General features: G+C 54.5%; 1 protein-coding gene across 3 annotated transcripts in view; it reads right to left on the reverse strand.

Annotated features, from left to right (window-relative positions):
* ASB2 (ankyrin repeat and SOCS box containing 2) overlaps positions 1-24,354 on the reverse strand; it is a 40,555-nt gene extending 16,201 nt beyond the window's left edge. Inside the window, exons 1-4 of one of the 3 annotated variants that reach the window (XM_047736969.1) lie at positions 24,199-24,336; positions 11,710-11,874; positions 10,891-11,171; positions 3,162-3,251 (exon numbers count right to left, since the gene is read on the reverse strand). In XM_047736969.1, coding sequence (XP_047592925.1) covers positions 3,162-3,251; positions 10,891-11,096 — 296 coding nt within the window. In that variant the 5' untranslated portion in view covers positions 11,097-11,171; positions 11,710-11,874; positions 24,199-24,336. Of the gene's footprint in view, positions 1-3,161; positions 3,252-10,890; positions 11,172-11,709; positions 11,875-24,198 lie in introns of all 3 variants that reach the window. The other 2 variants (XM_047736968.1, XM_047736970.1) reach the window with 2 other exon arrangements.
* Between the last annotated feature and the right edge of the window lie 636 nt (positions 24,355-24,990).

A 24,990-nucleotide genomic window follows, 5' to 3' on the forward strand; every position in this document is an offset into this window, starting at 1 on the left:
ACGAGGCGGCCTCTCTCCCAGAGGAGAAGCAGGACGACGGGTGGCCGGGGGCAGTGCTGGCCGTGGGACCACTCGGTTCTGCTTGCCCCTGCCGGTCTGGAACAGGTGCTCAGGCCCCTGGCAGCCAGTATCCTCCTCAATAAGGAGAATAATCCTTCCTAACCCACATGGGTGTGCCCTGGAACTCAGCCCCGACCTTGACCCTGACCTTGGACCCTCCAGCTTATCCGTCCATCCGCTCTCCATCACAGCTTCCTCAGGCCTGTCAGTCTCAGCTTGGGGGCCCAGGTCAGTGTCTCTCCCTCCTCCCGGTCATGAGCCCTCATTTAATCCTTGGCCTTGACAAGTCTTTGAATGGTTGTTTGACCACTGCCTGTCTCTCCACTGGACTGAGTTCCAAGAAGACAGGAACAGGGTCTTTATTTCTTTATTTCTTTCATCTCTCATGATTTCACTCTCAGGGCCCAGCTCAATGTCTGGTTCGTAATAGGTGCTCAGTAAATATTTGTTGGAAGAAGGAAAGAAAGAGAGAGAAAGAAAGAAAGGAAGGAAGGGAGGGAGAAAGTGGAAAAAGGAAGGACAGAGGGATGAAGGAAGGAAGGGGGGATGGGAGGGAGGGAAAAATTAAGAATTTAGGAACCCCAACAATTATTTCACTTCTTCATTCCTTTTATTTAAAAAAAAAAGTCCTCTCCCTTCTTAGCATTTCACTTGTTTCTTTGGGAATTTTTAAAATATCTTGCTCAGGACTGCCTAGGTGGCTCAGCTGATTAAGTGTCTGCTTTCAGCTCAGGTCATCCCAGGGTCCTAGGATGGAGTCCTGCATTGGACTCGCTACTGGAGGGGGGCTGCTTCTCCCTCTATCCCTCCCCCCAACTCATGATTTCTCTCTCTCTCATTCTTTCTCAAACAAATAAATTCTTTAAAGAAAATAAAATATCTTGCTCAAAATATTCTTTGCAGTCGCCTCCTTGGAGCGTTTGGAGGACATACCGTCCTGTAAAAGTGACTGTGGGGTCTCTGATCAAGCATCACCTGTGTTTGGCCCCCCATGAGCATCCCTGGATCTGGGGGCACTTCCATGCCCTTGGCTCCAAGCAGGTACCCTGCAGGGAAAGTCTATAAAAAATGGGCCGAAACATGGCAAGTTCATTCACTTCCACAGATGGAAACCGGGGGTCTCTGTTAGACGGAGCTCCTTGGTGGCCAAAAGAGAATTAGGGAACCCCTCTGTCCCTGCGGCCTCCAGGGCTGCCTCAAAGGTCACACCAAGACCATTTCTACAAGGATGCAGGCACACACTGGCAGCGGCCAAAGGGATGGACAGCTGACCCCACGGCAGGGTCCAGCCCAGCGCTCCAGCGTTTACCAAGAACCTTGGCCGGTTTACCCTTTAAGCAGCTCTGAGACCAGAGTCCCTCCAAAGGGGGCTCTTTTCAGCGAGCATCTTTCCAACCCCTCCTTTGCTCCTCACCCCCAGAACCTTCAGCGGCTGAAAGACTTATATACTTGAAGGATTAATAAATCTGAAACCTTCGCAGTGTAAAACTTCCGAATATCAGGAAGAATTCAGGGCTAATGTGAATGAAAACTTCTTTGCGACTTCATTCATTCATTCATTCATTCATTCACTGAGCTCCCTCCCTCCGTCCTGGAATGCTGTGATTCCCAGATCGAATTCCAGGGACTGTTCTGCCTAAGTGGTCCATTTTCTAGATGGAGAAGGTGAGACTGGAGGCCGGGCTTATTCCCAAGGTCCTCACCCACGTCAGGGGCCAGGATAAGCCCGGAGGGTCTACAGAGCCCGCCCCTTTACCCTCCCAGCTGCTTCCTCCGTGGCCCCAGGCACTTCCTCCTGACTCTCAGCCTCTCTGGTTATTAATAGCGTCAGAGCACAGATGCAGGTTAAGGGACAGACCCGTGAGCACGACGGGTAACCGACGAGATAAGCCCCAAAGTCCCCATCAACGCCGTCACTACCACCTTGCTGGCTTCTTCTTACGAGCGGCCAGAGCAGCCCCTGCTGGTGTCAGGAGAAGCCCCAGTGGGGTATGTATCCTGTTTCCCATGGGAGGTCTCCTGTGGGGCCCCAGCTGAAGTGGAAGAGAGGAGGGCTGGCTGGTCTTGTGGCCTGGGGGGTGTGCAGTGCATGAGAACACTCCTGGACCTGCCGCCCAGCTTGGGACACGGACCTGGGGCTCTGTGAGTTCAGCCCAAGCCCCGCCCCGAGGGTGGGGGAGGCTGCAGGGGGTGTCAGACCGTCAGAGACTAAGGAGCTGGACTGGCCCGAGAGGCCACTCTGCAATTGTCTACCTTGTCTCGCAGAGAGGGGAGATCAAGAGAGGGACGGTGACTCCCAGGCAGCCACACAGGGCAGCAGTGCTGAGAGCAGAGCCCGGGTCCCCGTCTCCCAGATGGTTAGAATTCCCCCCACGGCACCAAGAAAGTGGGGACTGCAGGGTTTGGAAAGAGCTGGAAGAGACACAGAACACTGGCCAATTGCCTCCTCTCCTCTGCAACGTAAACTGGAGCGAGGAAATAAGGCTTCCTACGATGGGGCCCCTCTTTTGCTTTTAACTGCTTCTGGAGGCAATATGGGGGAGCAGAAAAGGGAGACGCACATAGCCCGGCACCCTGGGGCCAGGCGTACAGAACCCCTCCTACAGCTCGGATTAATTCTGGATTTTACCACCTGCCATGGAGCAAATAGAGGCAAGGAAGCAAAACAAAACTCATTGGTGTGAGCTTGTGGATGTGCTCCCACATCCGCGCAGTGACGCGTGGGGGAGACTGGGCTGAATAGAAGGCAGGGCCAACTCATCAGCTTCCACTCTGAGCTCCTCTGGGTCTCCAGGATCCCAGGGCTGTCCCCCGGGGGGGCTGCTCCTTCCCCTGGGGCCCACTCTGGGGGCATGGAGGCGTTAATCACAGGCATGGCAAGGCTGACAGTCCCTTGAGGAGCTGAGTCTGTGAGCACGAAGCCCAGCTCAGCGGCGGCAGCTGGGGCTCAGGGGGGCACACCTGGGAGGGACGTGCTTGGGAGGTCCCTCCGGAACGCCCCACTTCCTTCGGCCTGCAGGCCTGCTCCCCGCTCCCTGCCCTCCACTAGCCCTAGTTGGAAGGGTGAACTTGGCCGCTCTTGGGGGCCGGGGGTCACTTACGCCAGCTGGGAGTTCTTGTACTTCTGCATGACCCCTTGGAACAGGCCCTTGGGGGCCGAGGCGGGCGGGTTCTCGGGAGGCGCAGTCGACCTGGAGGGCGCAGGGCAGGAATGAAAGAGGGAAAAATATTCTGCATATGAGAAGCGGGTCATGGCCGGAGGCAGGAGCGGGGATGGAGGGCTAGCGAGGGGAGAGACTGATGGACAGACACAGAGCTCTGAACCAAAGCAGATGGCCGGTCCTCTTTCGTGTGCTGGACACAGCTGCTGTGTCTCTGGATTATTTTTGGCCCTTGGAGGAAGCCCTGGGAGATTTAAATGACCATATAAGACAACAATGAGGTTAACCTCATCCCCACCCCCAGACCCCCTCCCCAGCCAACCACGCGGGAGGCAGATAGGAAGCAAGGTGACATTCTTCACCCGGGAGGATGCGAGAAGGGGTCAGCAGCAGGTCCCTGGATGAAAGGGGCTCCATCTCACGCCGGCCAGGCTCGGTCCCAGTGGGGATAGGCAAGAGGTTCTTGGAGGGGCGGGGGACAGGGGAAGCAGAGCTGGGAAGCCAGACCAGGTACTCACACCTCCACGTGGCTGGGTCCTTGTTAGAGGGTCCTGCCGTGCTGGGGGCAGGAGCTAACAGTAGGGAAGTTAGTGCAAAGGCCATCACGGCCAGGGCATGGAGTCAGATTGACACGGGTTCAGATCTAGGCTCTGGCACATCCTGGCCATGGGACATTAGACAGGTTGAACTTTTCTGGGCTTTATTCCCTGCAGAGCCCAGTGTGGGAAGATGGAGGAGACTGGAGCCGGTGAGCCCAGCTGGCATCCGGGCACAGGGGAGCTTGGCATGCATCCATCCTTAACTGACTCATTCTTTTGCTTCTTTGAGCCTCAGTTTCCCAGCCCCTTGGGCTATGGTGAGGATGAGGGGGTGAAAGGAGGCCTGGTGGCCACTCCACATATGTGACTGATGGGGGTGACCGTGAGGACAGGGCATGTGGCCCATGCCGACCGCACCTGTGACAGCTCGGGTCCTGGGGCCACGGACACCACAGCAGGCCTGGCCTGGTGTCCTGCACCCCACAGGGGTGCCCCATGGGATCGAGGGGGACACTGCTGGTGGTGTTTGGAGGTGCTGGAACCTTGACCTTGACAAGGACCCACGTTCTTTCAAGACGGAGCAGAACCTACAGATTTTGTGGACACCCTTGGCAAGGCAAGGACACAGGGGAAGGAGTGAGTGAGCAGAGAAGGAAGGAAAACCTGTGCCTATGCTTCAGCCACCTGGGGGCGGGGGGCCCACCAGGTTGGCCGCCTTCACCGTCCTCATGGTGTCCTTTCCCCCTCTCCGTCCCCCTCTCTGTCTCCCACCAGCAGCCACTCCTCCTGAGCACCACTAGCTTGAGTACGGTACCCGCAAGTGCTCACTCGTTCGTCCTCTAGAGTGGGTGCCAATGTCCCCGCCCTTCAGAGACGGGGAAACTGAGGCCCTGAGAGGTGGCTCATGGCTGCAGTGGGGAAGTGAGGCGAGCAGAGGCCGTCTCACGTCTGTGTGCAGAGCTCCCCAGACTTGGGGTCTTCTTGCCTCTTCAATCTCCCCCACCCCCCTGCTAGAAGGCCTCCATTCGGACAGGCCTGTGACTTTGCACAAGGCTCTGTATAGCCCTGTGCCTTGGTTTCCCCATTTGCCAGGTGCGCAGGCAGGACCAGAGCGGGGTTTTCCTTGCCGCTGTGGCTCACGTGGGAACTGCATGTCAGACAGATCTAAGAGACCACATCCTGGGACAGGGGTGCAAAGCCGGGCCCCCCGCCGAGGCCCCCTCTCCACCCCACCCCCCAGGGAAGGAGTGCACGCTGCGGTTGGTTGCAGGCAGCCCCGGGGCCAGGCCCAGCTCACAGTCCCCCAGCCTGTGGTCTGGACGGAGCCCTGGGTCTCCGTCCGCACAGGATCCCAGGGTCCCGGCCACCCGCACCGGGACCCGTGTGTGTGGCCTCCTGTCACTTACTGTTCTTTTTTTTTTTTTTAATTTTTTTTATTTGACAGACAGAGATCACAAGTAGGCAGAGAGTCAGGCAGAGAGAAAGGAGGAAGCAGGCTCCCTGCCAAGCAGAGAGCCCGATGTGGGGCTTGATCCCAGGACCCTGAGATCATGACCTGAGCTGAAGGCAGAGGCTTAACCCACTGAGCCACCCAGGTGCCCCTGTCACTTACTGTTCTTAGGATGTTTCACTTTATCAGCAAGGTGATAAGTGCTGATAAAAACCCACCACACCACCCTAAAGCCAGGGCCATCTCTGATGGTAAAATGACAGCAGCGAGCTGGCGGGGGTGACAGTGATGGCGTCGGGGGTGTCCCTCTGGACTATGCAGGCCGGGGCTTCGCTTCCAGCCTCCCCACCAGCTGGATGCAGGCTGGGGCTGTGTTGTTCCCGTTTCATGGAAGAGGAAGCAGGCAGACTGAGTACCCTGTAGCAAGAGTTCCCCAGTCCCTCCTCGGTCCATCCCAAGCCTCGTGCCAGCGCCTGAGAGTAGGACACTTTTGTGCACCCCCACAATGTCTAGAGGCCAGTGGGGTGGGAAACAAGGACCTAGACAGCCACAGGCCACTGGGGAGTGGGGAAAGAGAGCAGGAGCTCCCCTGGGAGCCCCGTAGAGGGTCGTTAACTTGGCTTTAGGGACGGGCATGCTGGAGGGGAAGCGAGGCCCAGTCCCATCCAGGCTGCTGGCTCCCCTTCCCCTCGGCCCTGAGCAGGGGAATTCCCAGCAGAGAAAACCACAGGGGCTGAGTCATCAGAGGTGAGAGGAACCTGGCGGGATGTGGGTGCAGGTCATGCCCTAGAAGAGGTCCAGGTAGGGCCCCGGGCCTTCATGTGGGTGGGCAGGTCGGGGCAGGGGGGAGGGGCTCAGGAGTGCATCACTGTCACCCAGCTCCCAACAGCCCTGTCCTGGAGTCCAGCTGGCCCGTAACTTCAGACACAGGTCAGGCTCGGTGCGGCTACAGGGCAAGGCTGCGAGGACAGCTTCTGCCCCCTAACTTCTCAGTGAGCCGCCAGCCCCAGGAAGGGCATGGAATTGGGCTGGACCTGGCTGAACAGAGACAAGCAGGCCTCTTCAAGGGGGAGACAGCTACGGAGTACAAGAGTCTGCCCTAAGCCCACTACCCTCTATTTGTCCTCTCCTCCAGTCCTCACGCTAAGCCTTCATCAATACAGGGGTCAGGTACAGTGCCTGACACACACCCGGTGCTTGATACATTTAAATAAATGAAACAAAACAAAAGTCTTCAAAGGGGTAATATCCCAAATGGCAATCTTGGTTTTGTGTGGTGCCATGGCAGGACCTCAAGTTCCCAGAGAAGCAGCCCCCAGCCCTCCAGGGTAAGGAGAATAAGAGCTCACGTGGTCAAGCCACCTCTATCCCCCTTCCCTTGGGTCTCTGGAATCAGCCTCCCACCTGCTGGCCAATCCATTCTTTCTGGGCCAACCAGAAAGGAGTCCCATATAGAGGAAAATGTGAATTCCAAAGGGCGGCAACTTTTGCTTCCCGTCCATACCTGGGATTTGTTGAGTGCTCGCCTCATGCCTTGCCTTGTGACAGAGACACGTGGCACAAAGCATCTCCTTTCATCCTCTGGTCCATTTTGTGAAGGAGGCATAATTGGCTCTCTTTTGCAGAAGAGGAAACTGAGGCTCAGCTGTCTGCTTCCTCTAGCCTGCTTAGCGAACTCCTGTTCATCCTGCAAAGCCCACCTCCTTGACTGAGTGAACAACCCACTCTGTGTCCCTTTGAAACTGAGGCAAACCTCTTTGCTGCACCCTTCCTGATGGGTCATTATGTACATATGGGACCCTTGTTAGATGGCAAACATGGGGAGGGGAGGGGTGAGACCTGATTCACATCCAGGTGCCAGGAAGGCAACTTGTTCACTGTAAGAACATGGTAGGTGTGGGTGGCTCAACTTGAATTATTTGCAGCTGTGCATACATCAGCCCAAACAAGTTCCTACTTCATGCTTCCTTCCTTTGTCTTCTTAGAAATGTAACCTTAAAAAAATTCAGAAGTTTAAAGACTGGGAAGACCCAGCTTCCTAGGCCCACTCTGGCTGGTCCATCATTGTAACCTTGGGGTCCCTCCCAATTTCTGAATACATGAAACCCTACTTCTCTATGGGATGGGAAGTTGGGTCTGCCTTTCAGGGAGCGCTCAGTGGGCCAAGGCTTGGCCAATGGTCCCTATGCATGTTTCTGACTTCATTCCTTACACTGCGATGGGAGAGAAGCAAGTTGGAAAAAATGGCTTTAGAAGGGCACCTGGGTGGTTCAGTGGGTTGAGTGTTTGCCTTCGGCTCAGGTTATGATCCCAGGGTTCTGGGATCGAGTCCTGCATCAGGCTCCCTGCTCTGCAGGGAGTCTGCTTCTCCCTATCCCTCTGCTGCTCCCACCTCCAACTCGTGTTCTCTCTCCCTCTCCCTGAAATAAATAAATAATATCTTTAAAAAAAAAGGTTTTAGAAGGGCACCTTATATTTCCTCCGAGATGCTGATCTTGCTTTCGTGTTTAGGATCCCCATGGCTCAGTTGACCTTTATGTCTATAGCCGCCATTTTGGTCACAAGATGATAACAATAAAGTCTATTTGTAAAGCATTTTATTGGTTTCAAAATGCATTTATTTGCCTAAAAATATTTCTGGGGCACCTACAGTGACCTAGGAGCTCTTTGCCAAGCACTAGGGATATAAAAGTGAGCAATATCTGTTCCCTGTCCCCAAAGAGGTCTTATAGTATAGTTGGGGACACTCTCAGGAGGCGAGATAATGCCTTCCTAGAGTGACACAGAAGCTTGTCCAGGAAACAGAGGCAGTCATGACGTGAGCCCTCCAGGTGGTCAAGGAGGAGCTGTGGGAGGTCGATTCAAGCTGTGGGGTGTGAGGAAGGTGCCAATATTTCACTTGCTTTGTGTAAGAACACTGCAAATTGGGCGATGATAGGTTTTGTTGTCACCATTTTATAAGGAGAAGCCCGTTGGGGCTCAGAAAGATTAAGTAAGTTGCCTGAGGCCACACAGCCAGTAAGTGACAGAGGAAGAATTCAAACCTCCAAGCCCACTTCTCTTCCCACTCTGCTCTGCTGCCTCTTCACTCACATTCTTTTATGCACTCATTATTCGCTCACAGAGAGCTGTTTGGTGTTTGCCTCGGGCCACGCGCTGTGCGCTAGACAGGAGGCTTCTCAGGAAGGAAGATGGGTGAGGCCCCTGCCCTCAAGGCCAAAACAAATACATAGAAACTGTAAGTCCGGTGATGAAGGAAACCGGCCCGCCAAGAGAGCGAGTGAGAGGGTGACCTCCTTGACCTGGGAGGTGGGCTTTGCTGAGGAGGCGACATGAAATCTGAGACAGCCCCCAGGACGCCTGTGATGTCCTGTTCTCAAAGATGCTCTGGGTCTTCGGATGGAAACTGTGATATTTGGGGATAAAAGGGACACAGGACTCCATTGGGTCCTGTACTTTCTGAAATCACGTCTGGGAATGTGCGCACGAGCTCGGTTTCTCTTGTCGCTGGGGACCCTGAATCTCTGTAGGTGCGAGATGGCTGTAATGAGACCCAAAGCCCACCTCAAAGTGGAGGGGGGACAGGAACAGAAAGAGGCCTTTGCAGTTTGGGCAGAGCTGGTTAGTGTCTGAACTTCCGAGCAGGGCAGACATCGCTTCTGTTTCCGGCCCTGCGGTGCACGTGTGCGCAAACCAGGCACAGAAATGGCGCCTTTGCATGGCTTCCGGAAGGATGAACTGAGTGACTGTGCGCTGGGCACATGGGAAGCCCTCAGTGTGCATCTGGGGATGGAGGGCTCAGCTCCCCCAGCAGGATCCATCTTCTCCCAGAGACAGAAGGGCAGAACTGAATCTAGAGGTTTCAGCTCACATCCAGAGTGAGAAGATGCTCGTTGTACCTTGTCCCCTAAGTTACTTGTGCCTGGAATTTAGGTGAGGGGTGCATGACCCTGGGTAAGTCACTTCCCTTCTCTGTGAGAGCCTTTTTCTCGGGAGGCTGGTAAGAGTTTGCGTCCCATGGTGGGTCTCTACTTCTTCACGAACCACAGGAAGGAAGAGGTCAGGACCTGGGCCTCATGAGCCCACTCGGTGCTAATGTTTGTAAGTGTCCCCAGGACTCCCCGGGAGGCTCCCACACTGGAGAGAAGGTTGCAGATGCGCCGGGGCGGCGTGGGGGGGGTGCTCTTGTCTCTATCTGATCCCCTACTGAGAAAGAGGAACTTGTGGTCTGACTTAGGCTGAGCCAGCCGGAAGAGGAACCAGGGCCTCCCCGAACACCGGCCATGGAGAGTCCTTGGCTCTGGGTCCCTGCTTCTGTTTCTCAGGCTGGGTTTCAGAATGAGACCCTCTCAGGGGAAACTCAGTAACCTGGAGCCTTCCTACTTCCTCCAGCTGCCCAAGGAGGCTACCTATCTGCCTTCCCCTTTAAAGAAGGGGCTTCTCAGTGTGGCCTGGGGCATCCCAGGCCTTTGCCCCATCTGTCTGGCAAAGGAGGTCCAGCCTCAGCAAGAGCCAATGTCACGTGGGGAACACCTGGTGGTTATCCTTAAGGGACAGGACATTGGAAATGGTCTCTGTCTGTTGCCAAGAGGGCTTAAGGGACTTGCCCAAGGCCACCTAGCAAGTCAGTTGGTGGCTGGAGACAATGAGATTTGAGGCCCATGTCCTAAGACCACACAATGCAATCATCCAGCAATCCCCTTCCCTCAGTCTCCCACCCCCTAATACATACTTGACTTGGACTCAGTGATGAACAAAAGCATTTTTAATTTTATGTATTTCCTTTCTAAAAGCATTTTAAGATCCAATGCTTAATTACCTCTCTCTTTGGGCTCCCTCATCCTACGAAGAAGGTACGCTGTCTAGAACGGTAGCCACTGCCCATGTGGGGCTAGTGAGCCGTTGAGACACGTCTAGGCTGAATCAAGGTGTTCTGTGAGTGCAAAATACACTGGATTCCAAAGACTAGATTTGGATGACACGTGGAGATGATATGATTTGAGACCTAAATTAGTTTCATCTGTTCGTCTTTACTTTTTAGTGTGGCTATTAGGATATTCAAAATTGCACATGTTACTGCAGGTGTGGCTCATGTCCTATTTCTACGGGTACAACACAGGGCTGCCCAGTGGTGTGGTCCTGCCACTGGGATGTTGACGTCATGCTGGGGAGGGGGAGCCAGAACGAGGAGGTAGGGTGGCTTTGCTGGGCAAATGTCACCTGCTTCTCAGACATGTTTTTTCCCAGGGAGTTTGCATAGATGGGTTTGGGAGCTCTGCTTGGACTCAGAACACCAGCTCCACGGCATTCAAACATAAAGCCAGTGGTACCAAGCCAAGCCATGTGCTTTGCAACCAGATCCCTCTAGTCTCTGCAACGCCATGATCAGCTGTGCACTTGGGGACTAGTTACTGCCCCTGAGCTTCAGTTTCTTCGTCTGTAAAATGGGAATATAGCATAGGGCCTCCTGGAAGGTCCCCAAGAGGGTTAAACGAGGTGAAGTGAGTAGACTACCTACCACAGTGCTTGGCACCACCAAAGATCAGAAGGGTTTAGACAACAAATGTGAAGTCATTAAGGTGTAAAAATGCACCTTACAGACCAGGAGACTTTGGTCTTGGATTAACAGTGTTTGGGATCAGCCCCTTACCGTTGCCCTAGCTGCCCTCGCCTTGCTCACCTGGTCCATGGGTAGAAATGGGCAGGTTGGCGGTTGACGCGCGTGGACGCGGTGGCCTCAGCAGTGGTTGGGCCCCGAGTCTTGTCAGCCAGGCTCTGCTCAATGGCCATCTGGACCAGCTCATCCTCGCTCAGGCTGCTATACAGACTGTACTCCTCATGCCCGATGGCGCGCTGTCTGCCCCGAGCGCTGATCTCCGTGGCCATCCTCTCCTGCCTCTCACCTCGGCCACCAGAAGAGAGGCACTCCGTGGGGAGGAGGAAGCAGCAAATCAGAAAGCCCTGCGAGGAGACCAAAACCATCCTGGTCACTAACAGTTTGCAAGAGAGTAATGTTCACCAACAGCGAAGGCTGTGCTTTCCTCTGGCAAACTCACAATCATTTTCTATCCATTCATGTCCTTTGAACCACCCAGACACCCGTTCATCTGTACATCTATCCATCCTCTTATCTACTCACCCGTCCACCCACCTTTCTCACCGTCCATCCATCCATTCACCCATCCGTCCCGTTTATTCATTCTCCCATGTGTCCTTCTCTCTCCCATCTACTCATTTACCCATCCACACCTGTCCATTTACCCAATGACCTGATCATCGGTTCATCCAACCATTATCCATCCCCTGATCTATCTGCCCACTCACCTGTCCATTTAGCCATCCACCGTCCCATCCATCCATCCATCCATCCATCCATCCATCCATCCATCCACTCATACCTCTATCTACCCAACGAACTCTCCACTCACCCACCATTCATTTTTCCATTCCAGACAGCTTGTCCACACATTAACCAAGAGATTACTCGGTGAGCACCTACTTTGTGTCAGGCACTCCTCTAAGCACTGGTGATACAGCAATGACGCCAACGGACAAAAATGCCTGCCTTCAGGGAGCTCACGCAACAGGGCTTGCATCCCTTCCTTCCAGTTATCTGACAACATCCCGTGCTGGCATTTCTCCTCATCTCTGTGCTGTGCTAGGGCTGAGAATGTTGGAGACGGATCAGACATGGGCCTGCTGCTTCAGTGTGTATGATCTAGTTAAAATCAACCACGACAGTAATTTGCCACGTGAATTCCAAGGACTCCGTTCCTTACAAAAAACTGCCTCAGGGAGAAGTGAACTTTGGCTGAATCAGCTGATTTTAGGAAATGAAGTCAACTCACTAAGCCCCCTTTTTGTTTTGACTGGCTGACATGCAATGTGACTGTAGGTCAATGGTTCTTAGCCCTAGCAGGACACGAGAACCACATGAGGCCATTTAAAAAATATCCAAAATACCAGTGTTATAATTTGGTTTGTTTGGCAAATACTCACTCCCCTCTCCTCCGCGGCAGGGCATCCCCCCTCCCTTCTCCACTGAGTGGGCTTGGCCATGTGACTTCTTCTGGCCCATGAGTGTTGGGGGCACGATAAAGCAGCCCCTTGACAGGTGCTTGGGCCTGGGGCTTGCTCCCTTCTGCATCCGCAGGAGAAGAGCCACTGCCTGTTCGCTGGGCCCCAGAGTGACCCGACCAACTTGGGGCTGCCTGAGCCCGACCTGCACCGGGGGACCCCTACCCAGCAGACCCAGATCATGAGAATCAATGTTTATTTGGAGTGCTTTGCTACCCAGCATTCTTGTGGCTCTATGAACTGATCCCCAAAAGACCAGGCCAGGCACATCCCAAAGAAGATATCCAAGTGGCCAAAAACCAAATGTAAGGATGTTTGATTTTCTGAGCATTGGGAAGGACACTCAAATTAAGATCCTAATGCAGTACTACCGTCCACCCAACAGCGTGGCTCAAGCAGGGGGGTGCCGGGGGTTAAGCTTCCAACTCCCAATTTTGGCTCAGGTCATGACTGCGGGATCATGAAATCAAGGCCTGCATTGAGCTCCTGGCTGGCGTGGTGCTTGCCTGAGATTCTCTCTCACTCTCTGCCCCCTCCCTTGCACGCTCTCTCTTTCTCTAAAAAAAAGAAGAAGAAAAAAAAAAAGAATGGCTCAAGTGGAAAAGATGACCACCGCCAAGTGTTGGGGAGGACATGGGGCATCGGGAACGCTCACCACCACTGGAAGGAGTGTTGAATGGTCAAACCATTTTGGAAAATCAATGGTGTTTGCTAAACCTGAGCCAACGCATCCCGTGACCCCAAAATTCCACTCATAGCTCCATGGCCAAGAGAACTGTGTCCATGTATTCACCATAAGACAAGTTCAAAAATATTCGTCGCAGCACGACTCATAACAAAACCGAGCGGAACTACCCAAATGTCTGTCAGCATTTGAACGGACTGGTGCCGTGGGATATCTCCGTGATAGACAGCGTGCGCCCGTGAGACAGACAGACCACCACTGCTCACAAGAGGGTGAAGCTCACACAGCCACAGCGAGCAAAAATGAACATAGATCCATGATTCAACTTCTGTAAAGTTCCAGGCAGACTAAGCTATGGGGATGGGAGTCAGACCGTTGCTGGTTACTAACTGGGAAGGAGACATGAGGGAGGCTTCTGGGGAGCCAGTCACACTCTATTTCTTGACCTAAATGGTTACGGGATCAGTCGGTTCCCTTCGTAAGGAACCTGTTCAAGTGTGATCTGTATACTCCTCTGTAACCACATTATTCTGCAATGACACTTCTACTTAAAGGATAGGGGCACTCGGCTGGCTCAGTCGGTAGAGCGAGCGACTCTTGATCTCGGGATTGTGAGTTAAGGCCCCACGTTGGGTGCGGAGCCTACATAAAAAGAAGAAGAGGAATTTTAAAAAGAAAAATATTAATTAAAAAGTATGTATTTGTATATACTTTTACAAGTATATAAAAGGTTCTAAAGGGTGTTGGTGCTTGGGCCCCGTCTCAGACCAATTAAGTCAGAATCTCTGGGAGTGGGACCCAGCTATCACAGCTCTTTGAAAACCTCCGCAGGTTCGGGTGTGGGGGGCACCGCTTTGGGGAAGGATCAATCCTAAAGCAGGAGTCGGGGGGGTACTCCCGTTGTGCGGGGGAGGAGCAAGGGGCGGGAACTGCCACTTGGCTAAGTGCTTGATAGAGACTCTTCTAATTCTTGTAACAGCCCTAGGACCACCAACTCTTGTGCTATGAGACACCAGCAAAGTTATTATTAAGCAGATCGGGGCTTTGGGGGTTTCAGAACACAACTAGAGGAGGCTGCCGGTGTGAAGACAGCAGAGTAGCGGCCCAAGGGCGTCTGGGACGGAAGATTCTGTGCCACAGTCTGGCTGGTTATCTGTCGAGGTCCTCTGTCTGCTGCTCTGCACCCATTCCGCCGGGCTCAGGCCTGGACTTCCTCCTGCCTGCCTCAGTGGTGGCTTCGTGGTGTTGTCCTAGACCCACCCACCCACCCACCATCCTCTCTGAGCCCCCCACCGCAGACCTCCCCAAGTCTCCTCTCTGCCTGCACCTGGGGCCCAGGCTTCCTGGCCCTTCCCCCCTCTACTTCTGCACACCTGCTCTGCCAGGTAAGACGAAGACACACCTTTCCCCCAACCCACCTGCGCCCGCCCACCCCGGTGCCCTTGCCTGTTCTGTGTCAACCTGTCTCCTGCCCTTCTGCATTCTCAGAATCCCTTCTCACTCCTCAAGACCCAGAGCAAGTGCCTCCATCTTCCAAGAAGTGTTCTGTTACCACAACTTCTCCCTCTGGGCTGTGGTCAGTAGTTTCTATGTGGACTTGACCCTGGGTCCTCTTCCTAAGACCGTGGGAGGAGAAGGCCTTGTTAAAGTTTAATGCACCCCCTTGACTGCCCACCCAACAGCTGGTTCCCCCATCTTCTCTGACAGCAGAATGTGGCTTTGTTCTGGCAAGTGTGTGCCCTCTCATGAGGAGCAATCATGATTGCTCCAAGCCCATTGGAACCATCTCACCCCTTTGGCCAGTGACTAGTTTAGGGTGGATGTAAGCCTCGCTTTGTCCAAAGACACATAAAGAAAACTCTGCTGGGGCCTCCTAGAAACAACTGTCCTTTTCCTAATAAAAAAGAGAACAGTGAAGACAATAACTCCTTGCCCACATCCCAGCTTTGAACTTGGAGGAGTTGATGGTTGGTGCAGGGGCAGGCATCTTGTCACCATGAGGGCAACAGTGCTGGTACAATGAGTTTGACAGAGTGAATAACAGTCCTTCTTGGGTCTTTCATTATATTGTCAATCTGCTGAACGACTGGGGTCCACCCACCTTGGCCTGCATGTTAGATAGAGACTGAAGATCTTTCTGGTTTAAGCCAGAGTTGGTTGGGTTTTCTGTCATATGCTGTCAGAATCGTCTTAATGCTGAGTGTCAGGTCTGGTCAAGAATCTTGAGAGGCCCAGATCTCACCCCAGAGCGATGGACTCAAAGTCTCTGGGCTTCCCTGGAGTTCAGGGTTTTCCTGACAATTGTAGTGGGTCGCCAGGACTGAGAACCCTTTTTTAGATCAACAGGTCAGGTGGCCATGCTAGTTTTCCACACTAGGGGAGTGGAAGGGGCACCGTAACCTCAAAGTCATTTTGTGCCTGACTGGGGTGTTACTTGTTTCTGTAGGGACTTCGGCATTAGTTTTGTTTATTGTAAAAAGAGACACAGACTGGGAATCGGGAGACTTTGGTTCGCAGACCAGCTCACCGTGAGCACCTTTCTAACTCTCCCAGGCCTTTGATTTTTCCATCCGTTAAATGTCAGCATGGCCTAGAGCACGCCTTCTGACCCTCCCGCCTCACAGGGGCCCAGCTAGCCCAGGCCTCTTCCCTGTGCCTGAGGTCTGGTTGGACCCAGGTCAGCCTTCAGGAGGATGGGGAGTAGGCTCTGCCCCATGAGAGGTGACCCCCTCAGGTTCCCCAGGGCCCCCATTGTGGTGCCCCCATCTGAGGGCATCTGCTTCAGGCCAGGAGGCAAGGGGAGAGAGACCTAGAGAGAGACAGAGACCTTGGTTATATTCTCCATGTTGATACTAGAGTGCTGTGTGACCTTGGTCAAGTCCCTACCCTTCTCTGGGCCTCAGTTGTTTCCAAGTGCTCTCTAGTTCTTTAGCTTCTATAACTCTGTGAGACATCTGGTTTATCTTCGTGCTATAAAACCCTAAACTCTCTGTCCCTGAGGGTCCCCTCTGGCCACCTTAATAGGTCCACCCTATGCAAAGAGCTTAGCGTTAGTTGTAGGGGAATAAGGAACCGCGGGCGCAGAAGGACCTCAGATCCAGACGTCAAGAACCCGTGGTCTGGTTTCAATTTGCAACTTAAAAGCTGTGTGACCTTGGTTAAATCACTTCCCCTTGCTGGGTCTTAGTTCCTTTATCAGTAAAGATGGGAGTGAGACAACTCACTTCACCTCGCTCTAGAGGCCATCCCTGCGCTGGGGTGGTAGCTCCATAAAGCAGTAAAGCCGCATTTGACAGGGACCCTCCCGCCCCTCACCTCCAGGCGGCCGCGGGCCCTGCAGGCTGGCATGCGCTGATCAGAGGCACATGGGCAGAGCCCGCCCGGCTACCTTGCCCCTCGCCCGACCAGATGCCTGGGGGAGGGGCCAGATAACAGTCAGCTGGACCTGCCAGTCTCCTACAGCCAGTTCCAGGCTCACCAGGCCGTCCCCTGCCGGTCGGGCGGCATCCAGAGACTTTCCTGCCTCTCAGTCATTTCATAGCAGGGCCCTGACAACAGCTCGAGAAGGTAGGAACGTTGTTCCGCTGAACTGATGTTAATTCTTCTATACCCCCACTCCTTCCGAAAGGACCTGATGGCCCGGCGTCATTGCTCCCCATTTTACAGATGAGGCAATTAAGGTTCAAGGAGGGGGAAAGGGAAGGTCTGCACAAGACAGATAGCTGGAAAGCTGGGATTTGGAGCCCCAGCCCTCCTGGGGATTCCAGGAGCACGATCCAAGTAACTGGCTCGCACCTGGGCTCTGAGCAGGCAGGGCTGACATTGCCATCCTCAACCACACGGGCCACCTGACCTGCGCCTGTGCTCAGAGCCCACATCAGAGTCTTGGCCGGCGCAGAGGAAGGTGCACACAGGCAGGTAAGGGGCGGGGGGATGACCTTGAAGGGACCCTGACAGAGTATGTCTCCGCCTTGGAGAGGGCGAACTCCCCCGGCCTGCTGCGAACCCAGACTTCTCTTGTTTTTCCCACTGAGGTCCTCAGCCATCGGGGTTCCTTGGGGAAGTCCTGTATCTTTAGTTCCCACATGTGCAAAATGCAGACACTAGTAAGTACTGGGGAAAGGTTGGTGTGAGAATCAGGGCTCAGGCAGGCCTGCCGGGGACACGGAAGCCCTGGGGGGGGCGGTGGGGAATGCCGCTGGGGCTGCTCGGTCTCAGCCTGAGGGCAGTTATAAGGCAGCCGGTGGGCTCCGATCAGGTTCGAGCCACAGCTTTGCCAGTTATTGTCTGTGTGGTCTCTTAGAATCTCATATTGTCTGTCTGTTAAATGGACGTGGTAAGATCACCTGTGTCACGTCAGAGGGAGGGTGGTGATCCTGCGGGAGGCCCTGTCCTTCTTTCGGCCTCAGTTTCCCACCTCTGCACGCTGCCTAGTTTGATTTCTGAGGCCCCTGCCTAGGGCTGGGCCACCTTCTAGGTCTGAGTCCTGAAGAGAGACCAGCAGTCCCAAGGGACGTTTTGGGAGGCTGATTGGGATTAAAAAAATAGCCCTTTCCCAGGAAAAGCAGGAGGCTGGTAGCTTTGCCCAGGCAAGTGAGGGGCCTGCAGGGGGCGTAGAGTTCAAGGGCGGCCAGTCCACGGCCAGCTTGGAACGGGGAGACCAGGGCCACCACAGGGGCCTCCAGGGTCTCCTCCCTTACCCCCTTTGCAGTGCTGCAAACATTATTTCCAGTGAAACCCCCTCCCCAAGGGCATCTGTAAAATGGGACAACAGTGGCTTCATGATCATTCCTTGAGTTAGCACATCTGAAGCACTCAGAGCAGTACTCCATCCATCTGTCGTCAGTGCTCCTCTGAGCTGGGCCTCAGTTTCTATATCTGTGAAATGGGTAAAGAAACATGGCCCTTTCAGGGCTGTGCCAAGGCTTAGCATTAGAAAAGTGGTCCTTCTCCCCCTTTTCCCCTCCCCTCCAACCCTGTTCCTTCCCTTCCCCCAAGTCCCGGCTGGCTGGTCTGTCTGGGAAATGGCAGTGGGGCATGGGCTCTGGTGCATGGGATGGGATCTCCGGACTGTTTGGGGGCTACAATGGAAAGAGTGGCTCCTGGAATGTCTAATCGGAAGGCCATGCCCGGGAGGGCAAGGGGCAAGGAGGAAAACTGACAGCCATCCTCCGGCAGGCCAGGCTCCCCGTTAGCCAGGGACCTGGGTTAGGAGTGTGAGCCTGGACAGGCTCCTTCCTGGCCTCAGGCTGTTTGTAGATGGAGCCCTGCTCATCTGCCTTCCCATCCCTCTGGCCTGTCTCCTGGCTTGTCATCCTTCCAGATACAGTTCAAGGGTCTCCTCCACCAGGAAGCCTCCCTGATCTGATGTCTGTCTGAGGCATCCTGAGCTTCCTCCATTGCCCTAATGGTCTGCTCTGGACCTATCCTCCCATTGAGTCTAGAAACTTCTAAATTGCAGGACTGTGTCGCATTCGTATCATGACCCCAAGGACATAACCCAAGGCCAGAGACACAGTAGATGTGTATGGCATGCTGGATGCAGAATGAAAGAGTCAAACCTTGGAAGCACAGCTATGTTTGAGAAGATTCCCGTGCCTGGCCGGTGGGGCAGCCACGGGTCTCCCACTGCCAGGGTTCGACCCTGGCTCTGCCCCTTACGGGCTAGGCGATGGGGAGCTGGTTATTCCCACCCCCGGTGCCTCACTTGGCCCATCTGTAAAATGGGGCTGGGAAGACCATACAGCCAGGGGAAGTCGTCAGCTGAATGATGTAACATAGACACACGTGGAGAATAGCACTTGGCACACAGCCAGAGGCCCATGAAAATCAGCTAATGTCATTCAGTGGCTCTCAAGATGCTGGGATTCTCCGCTCTGACTTATTCCTGCTGGACACTATACCTTGGACCTTGCTCCCTGCTGGAAGCACCAAGGAGGCTCCTTCAGAAGGGTTTGGACAGTCTCCTCCATCTAAAAACAGCGACAGCAACTGTGAACTGGCCTTTCTCGTTGGTCAGGAGGTGAGGCTGGCTGTGCCCCCCACCCTGGGACCCTTGCAGAGCCCCGCTGAGTGGGCCCAGGGGCCAGTAATGGGGTCAGCACTGGGGAGGGAGGGAGGTCTCCAGGCACTCCCCAAAGCAGCAGGGTGCAGGATGGATGCTGCCCGCTAATACCACATCCTCCGCTCCCCAGGGCCCCTCCTGCCCCCTCCTCCCTTCCTGCTCACACCACCTGCTGTCCTCCAGGCTCTGGAAGGAGTTACAACCCGTCCACTCCCCTCTCAATCCCAGGCTTGAGTTATGTATGAGGGGGCTGCCTGCCAGTGACCCATGTGGGCGTTCAGTGAGCACTTAGCTCAGTCACCAGCGCCAGCCACGCGGTAGGTCCCATGCGGGTATGCCAGTTAGGGTCCACATGTGTCTCTCGGGTGTTAAAAGCGAACGTGGATCATTCAGCTTAGCTCCTGCACGATGCGCTGTCGTTCTGACCTGTCCGTCAGCACAGATCACAATGGGGGTTTGCCGAACACCGTACGGCCTCCCCTTGTGGTTCATTTATGGTCTCATGTGTGTTCTTGGTTTGAGCCACAAGATAAATCTGTGATAAGACTATTGGTCCCATTCTACAGATGAGGAAACCGAGGCGCACCAGGGAAAAGCTGACAAGGAAGAGACTAGAGGCTGCCGTGTCTGACTTGACCCTTGTCCTCACCCCGTGTAACCTAACAGCAGGGGCCGGGGTTTCTGTGCGTTTGAGGAAAGGCCCGAGTCCCACTGAAGACAGCAGGTGTGTGTTCAGAAGCACTGGGAGTGCATGAGCAGATGGGGTACAGGCATATCCACCTTACATACGCGTATATGCAATTCGCGCTCCACCCCTCAGCCAACTGAAAACGTTTAGGGTCTCTTCTCGGCCCCAGGTGATCCCGACAGCAAGTGGGAACTTGCCCCCCAGGGTCCTTGACCCTATCACCCCTTGCAGGGTTCAATATCTTCTGTCAAAACTTCTCTCTGGTCTGCCATTCCCCCCAGGCTGCAGCGGGGCCCCAGAAAAGCTATGACAACACTTCTGGCTTGAGGGTTCATGGCCATGAACCATTAAAATATTCTCTTCCCTTCCTGGGTCCTACTGCTTTAAAATCCCAGTCATGGGCACCTGGTGGGGCTCAGTCAGTTGACCACCTGCCTATGGCTCATGTTATGATCCCAGGGTCCTAGGTTCGAGTCCCACCTTGGGCTCCTTGCCCAGCAAGTAGTCTGCTTCTCCCTCTGCCTCTGTCCCGTTGGTGCTCTCTCTCTCTCTCTCTCAAATGAATAAATAAAATTTAAAATAAATAAATAAAAAGTAAATAAATAAAAATCACAATCATAAAAACAGCTGGTGCTGGAGGTCTTTTTCATGCACACCTTTCCGGTCCCTGGTGGGGGCAGCGTAGGGATCTTCCCATTGCACAGATGGGAAGACTGAGTTACAGCCAGCACAGTGGGTTGAGAACAGGCCTGCCTGCCCCTCTTTTCCCCCCGATTCCTCCAGCAATGAGTATTCAGGGCAGCGCCCAGAGGTCACTCACTTCGGAAGTTTCTGCTCTGGAGAATAGGTGAGCAGGCTTGGGGAGGGGGAAGTGGAATCCAGGCCACCTTGCTTGGCCCCCTCCCCAGGAGGGGTGCAGGTCAAAGCCCCAGGGTGGGTTTTTACCGGTGGGCAGTGCTGATGGCCTCACAGCTACTGGGAGTTGGGGTCTTTTGTTCAGATTCTAAAGATTCTAAGAAGCCCCTCCCAGCTCTGCTAATCCCAAGCCCTTTTTTTTTTTTAAATTTTATTTTATTTTATTTTTTCATTTTTTACTTGGGAAGTAAGGATTCATTAAGAACATCAGGGTCCAGGGCTTTCCCCCACCTCATATATCTTTTTTTTCTTTTTCAGCATAACAGTTCATTGTTTTTGCACCACACCCAGTGCTCCATGCAATCCGTGCCCTCCCTAATATCCTCCACCTTGTTCCCCCAACCTCCCACCCCCCGCCCCTTCAAAACCCTCAGATTGTTTTTCAGAGTCCATAGTCTCTCGTGGTTCACCTCCCCTTCCAATTTCCCTCAACTCCCTTCTCCTCTCCATCTCCCCATGTCCTCCATGTTATTTGTTATGCTCCACAAATAAGTGAAACCATGCTGCTGGTTTCCCTCAGGCCAGGACTTTCCCGCTTCCAGGATTGGGCCGGGCTGGAAGTTACTAGAGATACGGCTCCCAGCAGCGGACCCCAGCCAACTCCCACCCCACAACACGGACACTGTCCCTCATTGTATGGAGGGGAAGCTGAGGCCCTGGGAGGGGAGAGGAGAGCGGTCAGGACCAGCCATGGTCACCCAGGTGGGAGGTGGACCAGAGATTTTAACCTGCCCGAAGCTGTCTCTGTCCCACTCCACCTTACCCCGGACTCTGCCCAATGGATGGGTTGTGGGGGGACGGGGGCCCCACCTGAAGGGGAGGTGAATGTGCCTTGCTGACCTGAATCTGCGGTCCCAGGACCCTGGCAGCAAGTTTTGCCTCAGCCTCCCAAATGGAGGGCTCTTCTCTTCCCTCCTGCCCAGCCTGCCCCTCCACACCCCTCCTGGTCCACCTCCCTGTCCTTCTCCTGCTGCAGCCAGGCCCATCAGCAGGACTTGGCCACATATAGGTCTGGGTGCAGATTCCAGGCCTCAATCCAGTTTCTGCCTGGAGCTCAGCCAATGCGGGCCTCTGCACCTCTGCGGGCAGCCTGGGGTAGGGGTGAGGAGGGGTGGGGCTTCTGGGGCAGCTCTGTCCCTCTGCAGCCCAAGCACCACCTTGCCAGCCCTGTCCTAGGCTCCAGGAGAGCGGGGGCCCTCAGTTGGCCCCTGGGGAACAGGGGCTTCTGGAAGCTCTAGCTCCAGGCCACACAGTGGGAAGGTTGGGGTGGGGTACGGGACAGGAGGGCCCTCCCAGCCCTGCTCGTCTCACGTCTCACCGGGGCCCAACCCCAGGACTGGCTGGAAATCTTTTGAATTAGGATCCCACCAAAATCTTTCTCCTTTTGTTTTTCCCTCCCACTCTCCGGCCTTCATTTCATTCTTCTCCTCTCAGCTTGCCCTACTTGTTTCCTCTGTCTACCCCTCTCCTTTGTGTCCCTTTCTTTAAAAAAAAATCTGGCAAATTAGGAGTCCCTTACTCTGACATCACTACCCTTCTCCAAAACCTCTCCCCTGGCTGCAAAGCTTTTAAGGGTTTCCTTGATATTCCTGGGCACTAATTAGTCCAAAAGATGGTGCTACGGATAAAAAAGATACAAACCAGCCCCATGACAACCATCTCCTCTGGGCAGCCTGACCCTCTGCAGCTCCAAAATGGAAGGACACTGGGCGGGTCCAGAGATATTTTTGTGCCTCCTTCGGGAAAACTCTCTTGGATCTAGCCTGTCCACAATATACGGTGACCTTATGATACCCTGACTGTGCCAGGGACGGGTCTGTTTACTGCTGTGCTGGGCCCCAGGGAGGCCATGGCGTTGAATGTGGACGCTGGAGGCCAAGAGGCCAGGATCGGCTTTCTAACTCCAACGCATCCTGGCTGTCTGGCTCCAGGCCAGACCCTGAACCTCTCAGAAGCTCAGTTTTCCCATCTGGGAAATGGGAGTAACGATCACCTCTCACGCAGGATGCCCTTGAGAAGAGTCAAGGAGAGAAGTCACCCGAAGCCCTGGGCCAGGGTGGGGCTCACAGTCAGCGCTCCACGAACGTCCGCGGACATGGATGGCCGTGTTGTTTGTTGTAAGGTCGCTGGTGGCAGAGGATCATAGGCAGTCAGAGCCCGGTCTGTTTGTGCAAAGAATGGATGATGCAAAGGAGAACAGCGCCAGGTGGGGGCTGCTGCCAGCTCCCGGAGGAGGCCAGGCTGTAAACAGGCCTGCCACCAGCTGTCAGGACCCATCCAACTGTTTTGGAAGGGACAGGATCGTCTGCCACTGGCTGCCTTACCGTGCTCTGCCCCCCGCCTTCACTGCAGAGGGCCCCGACTGTGGCTGCTAGGCTGGTCCCAGCTGCCTCTGCCTGGGCCCTGGAGCCATCTCCACCCTGGCCTCATGCCCCTTATGTGAGGAGACCCCCGCCATCCTTCCTGTGCAAGGAGGAAGGGGGTGGACTGGCCTCTGCCCTGATTCATGTTTCTGTCATTTATCTGGCCTCCCTACTTGGCACTGCTCTCCACCACCACCCCCAATTCCAGGCCATTCCCCCCTGCTACCGGGAAGCTCCCTGCAGTCACATCCCACCTACACCCCCTTTGGTCCAAAACAACCCGAAAATGTTGCATCCTCTTGCCTAGCCTGGTGGGAGCCACATCTCGCTCTGGCTTCCCTCCCCTCCCTACCAGTTTTGTCCCTACTTCTCCCCTTCATGACCCTTTGCTGTAGCCACTCTGCATTCCCGCTGACACCCCAGACCCCCTGTGGCGTGTCTGCCTTTGCCGGAGCTGCACCTCTGCCTGGAGGTCTCTCTCCCTGTCCCTCTGCCTGGTGACATCCACCCAGCTTTTTGAAAGCTATCCCATCCCTGGATATGTCCTCATGCTCACACACACACACGCGCGCGCACAGCAGGCACACGCACACGAGGTACTCTGCATTTCTCCAATCCCACAGCGCTCTGTTACATCTCACCAAACATCTCATTCATTACATTGTGTCATAGTTTCTGCAGATCAGACATCCGTTCATTGAGTCCCAAGCCGTTGCAGGTACAACTCCTGGCACCTGGCGGCTGTCTCCCCCCGAAACGCACAACTGCACACAGAGACCCTCCCTCGGCACCATGGACATTGATGCCCATGTGCATAAACATAGCTATCTACCCACCTGACCTAAAAGCCTTTCTGAAGGTCATTTGTCCCCCACAGATCCTGCCAAAGGTCCAGGGTACCCACAAGAGCACCGTGGGTAACCCTGTTCCATTTCCATGTTTAGAAGTGCACAGAGGAGGGATATTCTGTGCGAGCGTCCCGTGGAGAAGGCACCAGTGCATGCATACGGCTGGTTCTCTCTCCCCCACATCCAAAGCCAGAGTCCCCAGCATGCTTTGTAACACAAGAGACAGGAGAGCGAGACGCAGACAGGAGTCTTGATGACAAGGAGTCCCCAACAAGTAGCTCGGTGGTCAAGTCCCAGCCAAACAATCTTTCTCGAAGTCAGTGTAAGAAAGTTGAAAGCATGCATTACCTGTTAGGCTCTGAAACAGGGGCACACGATTCAGGGGGACTAAAAAAGGTTTTCTTGAGAGTGTCTTAATTCAGAACATTCTCCCTGAGTTTTCCTTCTGCCCTGGCCCCGAGCTCCTGGCTGCTCTGCCAGGCCGTTCTGAAACACTTTCCTTTGAAGCAGGGAGTTTATTTCGGGCCCACCGCATGACCAGTGATGGCCAGCCAAACTATAAGACGTTGTGCATCTCGGATGTCCTGTTTGAAGATTGCACGGAGGAGGCTGCCCTCCTGCCTTCCGTCCCTGCACCGTGCGTCAATTACGGACCTCGAGGCAGAGAGCATCTCAGAGCGCTGGCCCTCACGTGACGTCGTCATTTGTGATCCTTGACATGGAGGCCATATATGGGTATGTTTCTGGAATTCCCCAGGAGGCAGCTAGAGAGGAGAGAGACAGGGAGGGTGAGAGACAGAGAGAGAGGGAAAGAGGGTGGGGAGCTGGAGCTGGGAGATTAGGAGACAGAGCAGAGCGGGGGACACTAGGGGACAGGAGAGGGGAGGGAAGTGCACGCAAAAAGGTGATGGAGAGGAAGAAGGAAAGGACAAGGAGCAGGAGGAGAGGGGATAAGGCATCCATGAGAGGAGGAAGAAGAGATAATTGGGGAAAACAGGGAAGCAAGGGAGAGGGACCCTGGGATTAATCCGGGGGTGAAAAGGGGCATGTGGAAGACAGAAAAGTAAAAGGGAGAGAGCGGTGGGGGAAGCACGGACTGAAGGGGGAGGGCACAGGGAAGGTGGGGGAGGCAGGGAGGCT

The sequence above is a fragment of the Lutra lutra genome, chromosome 7 (genome assembly GCF_902655055.1).
Source record: "Lutra lutra chromosome 7, mLutLut1.2, whole genome shotgun sequence".
NCBI classification, from domain to species: domain Eukaryota; kingdom Metazoa; phylum Chordata; class Mammalia; order Carnivora; family Mustelidae; genus Lutra; species Lutra lutra.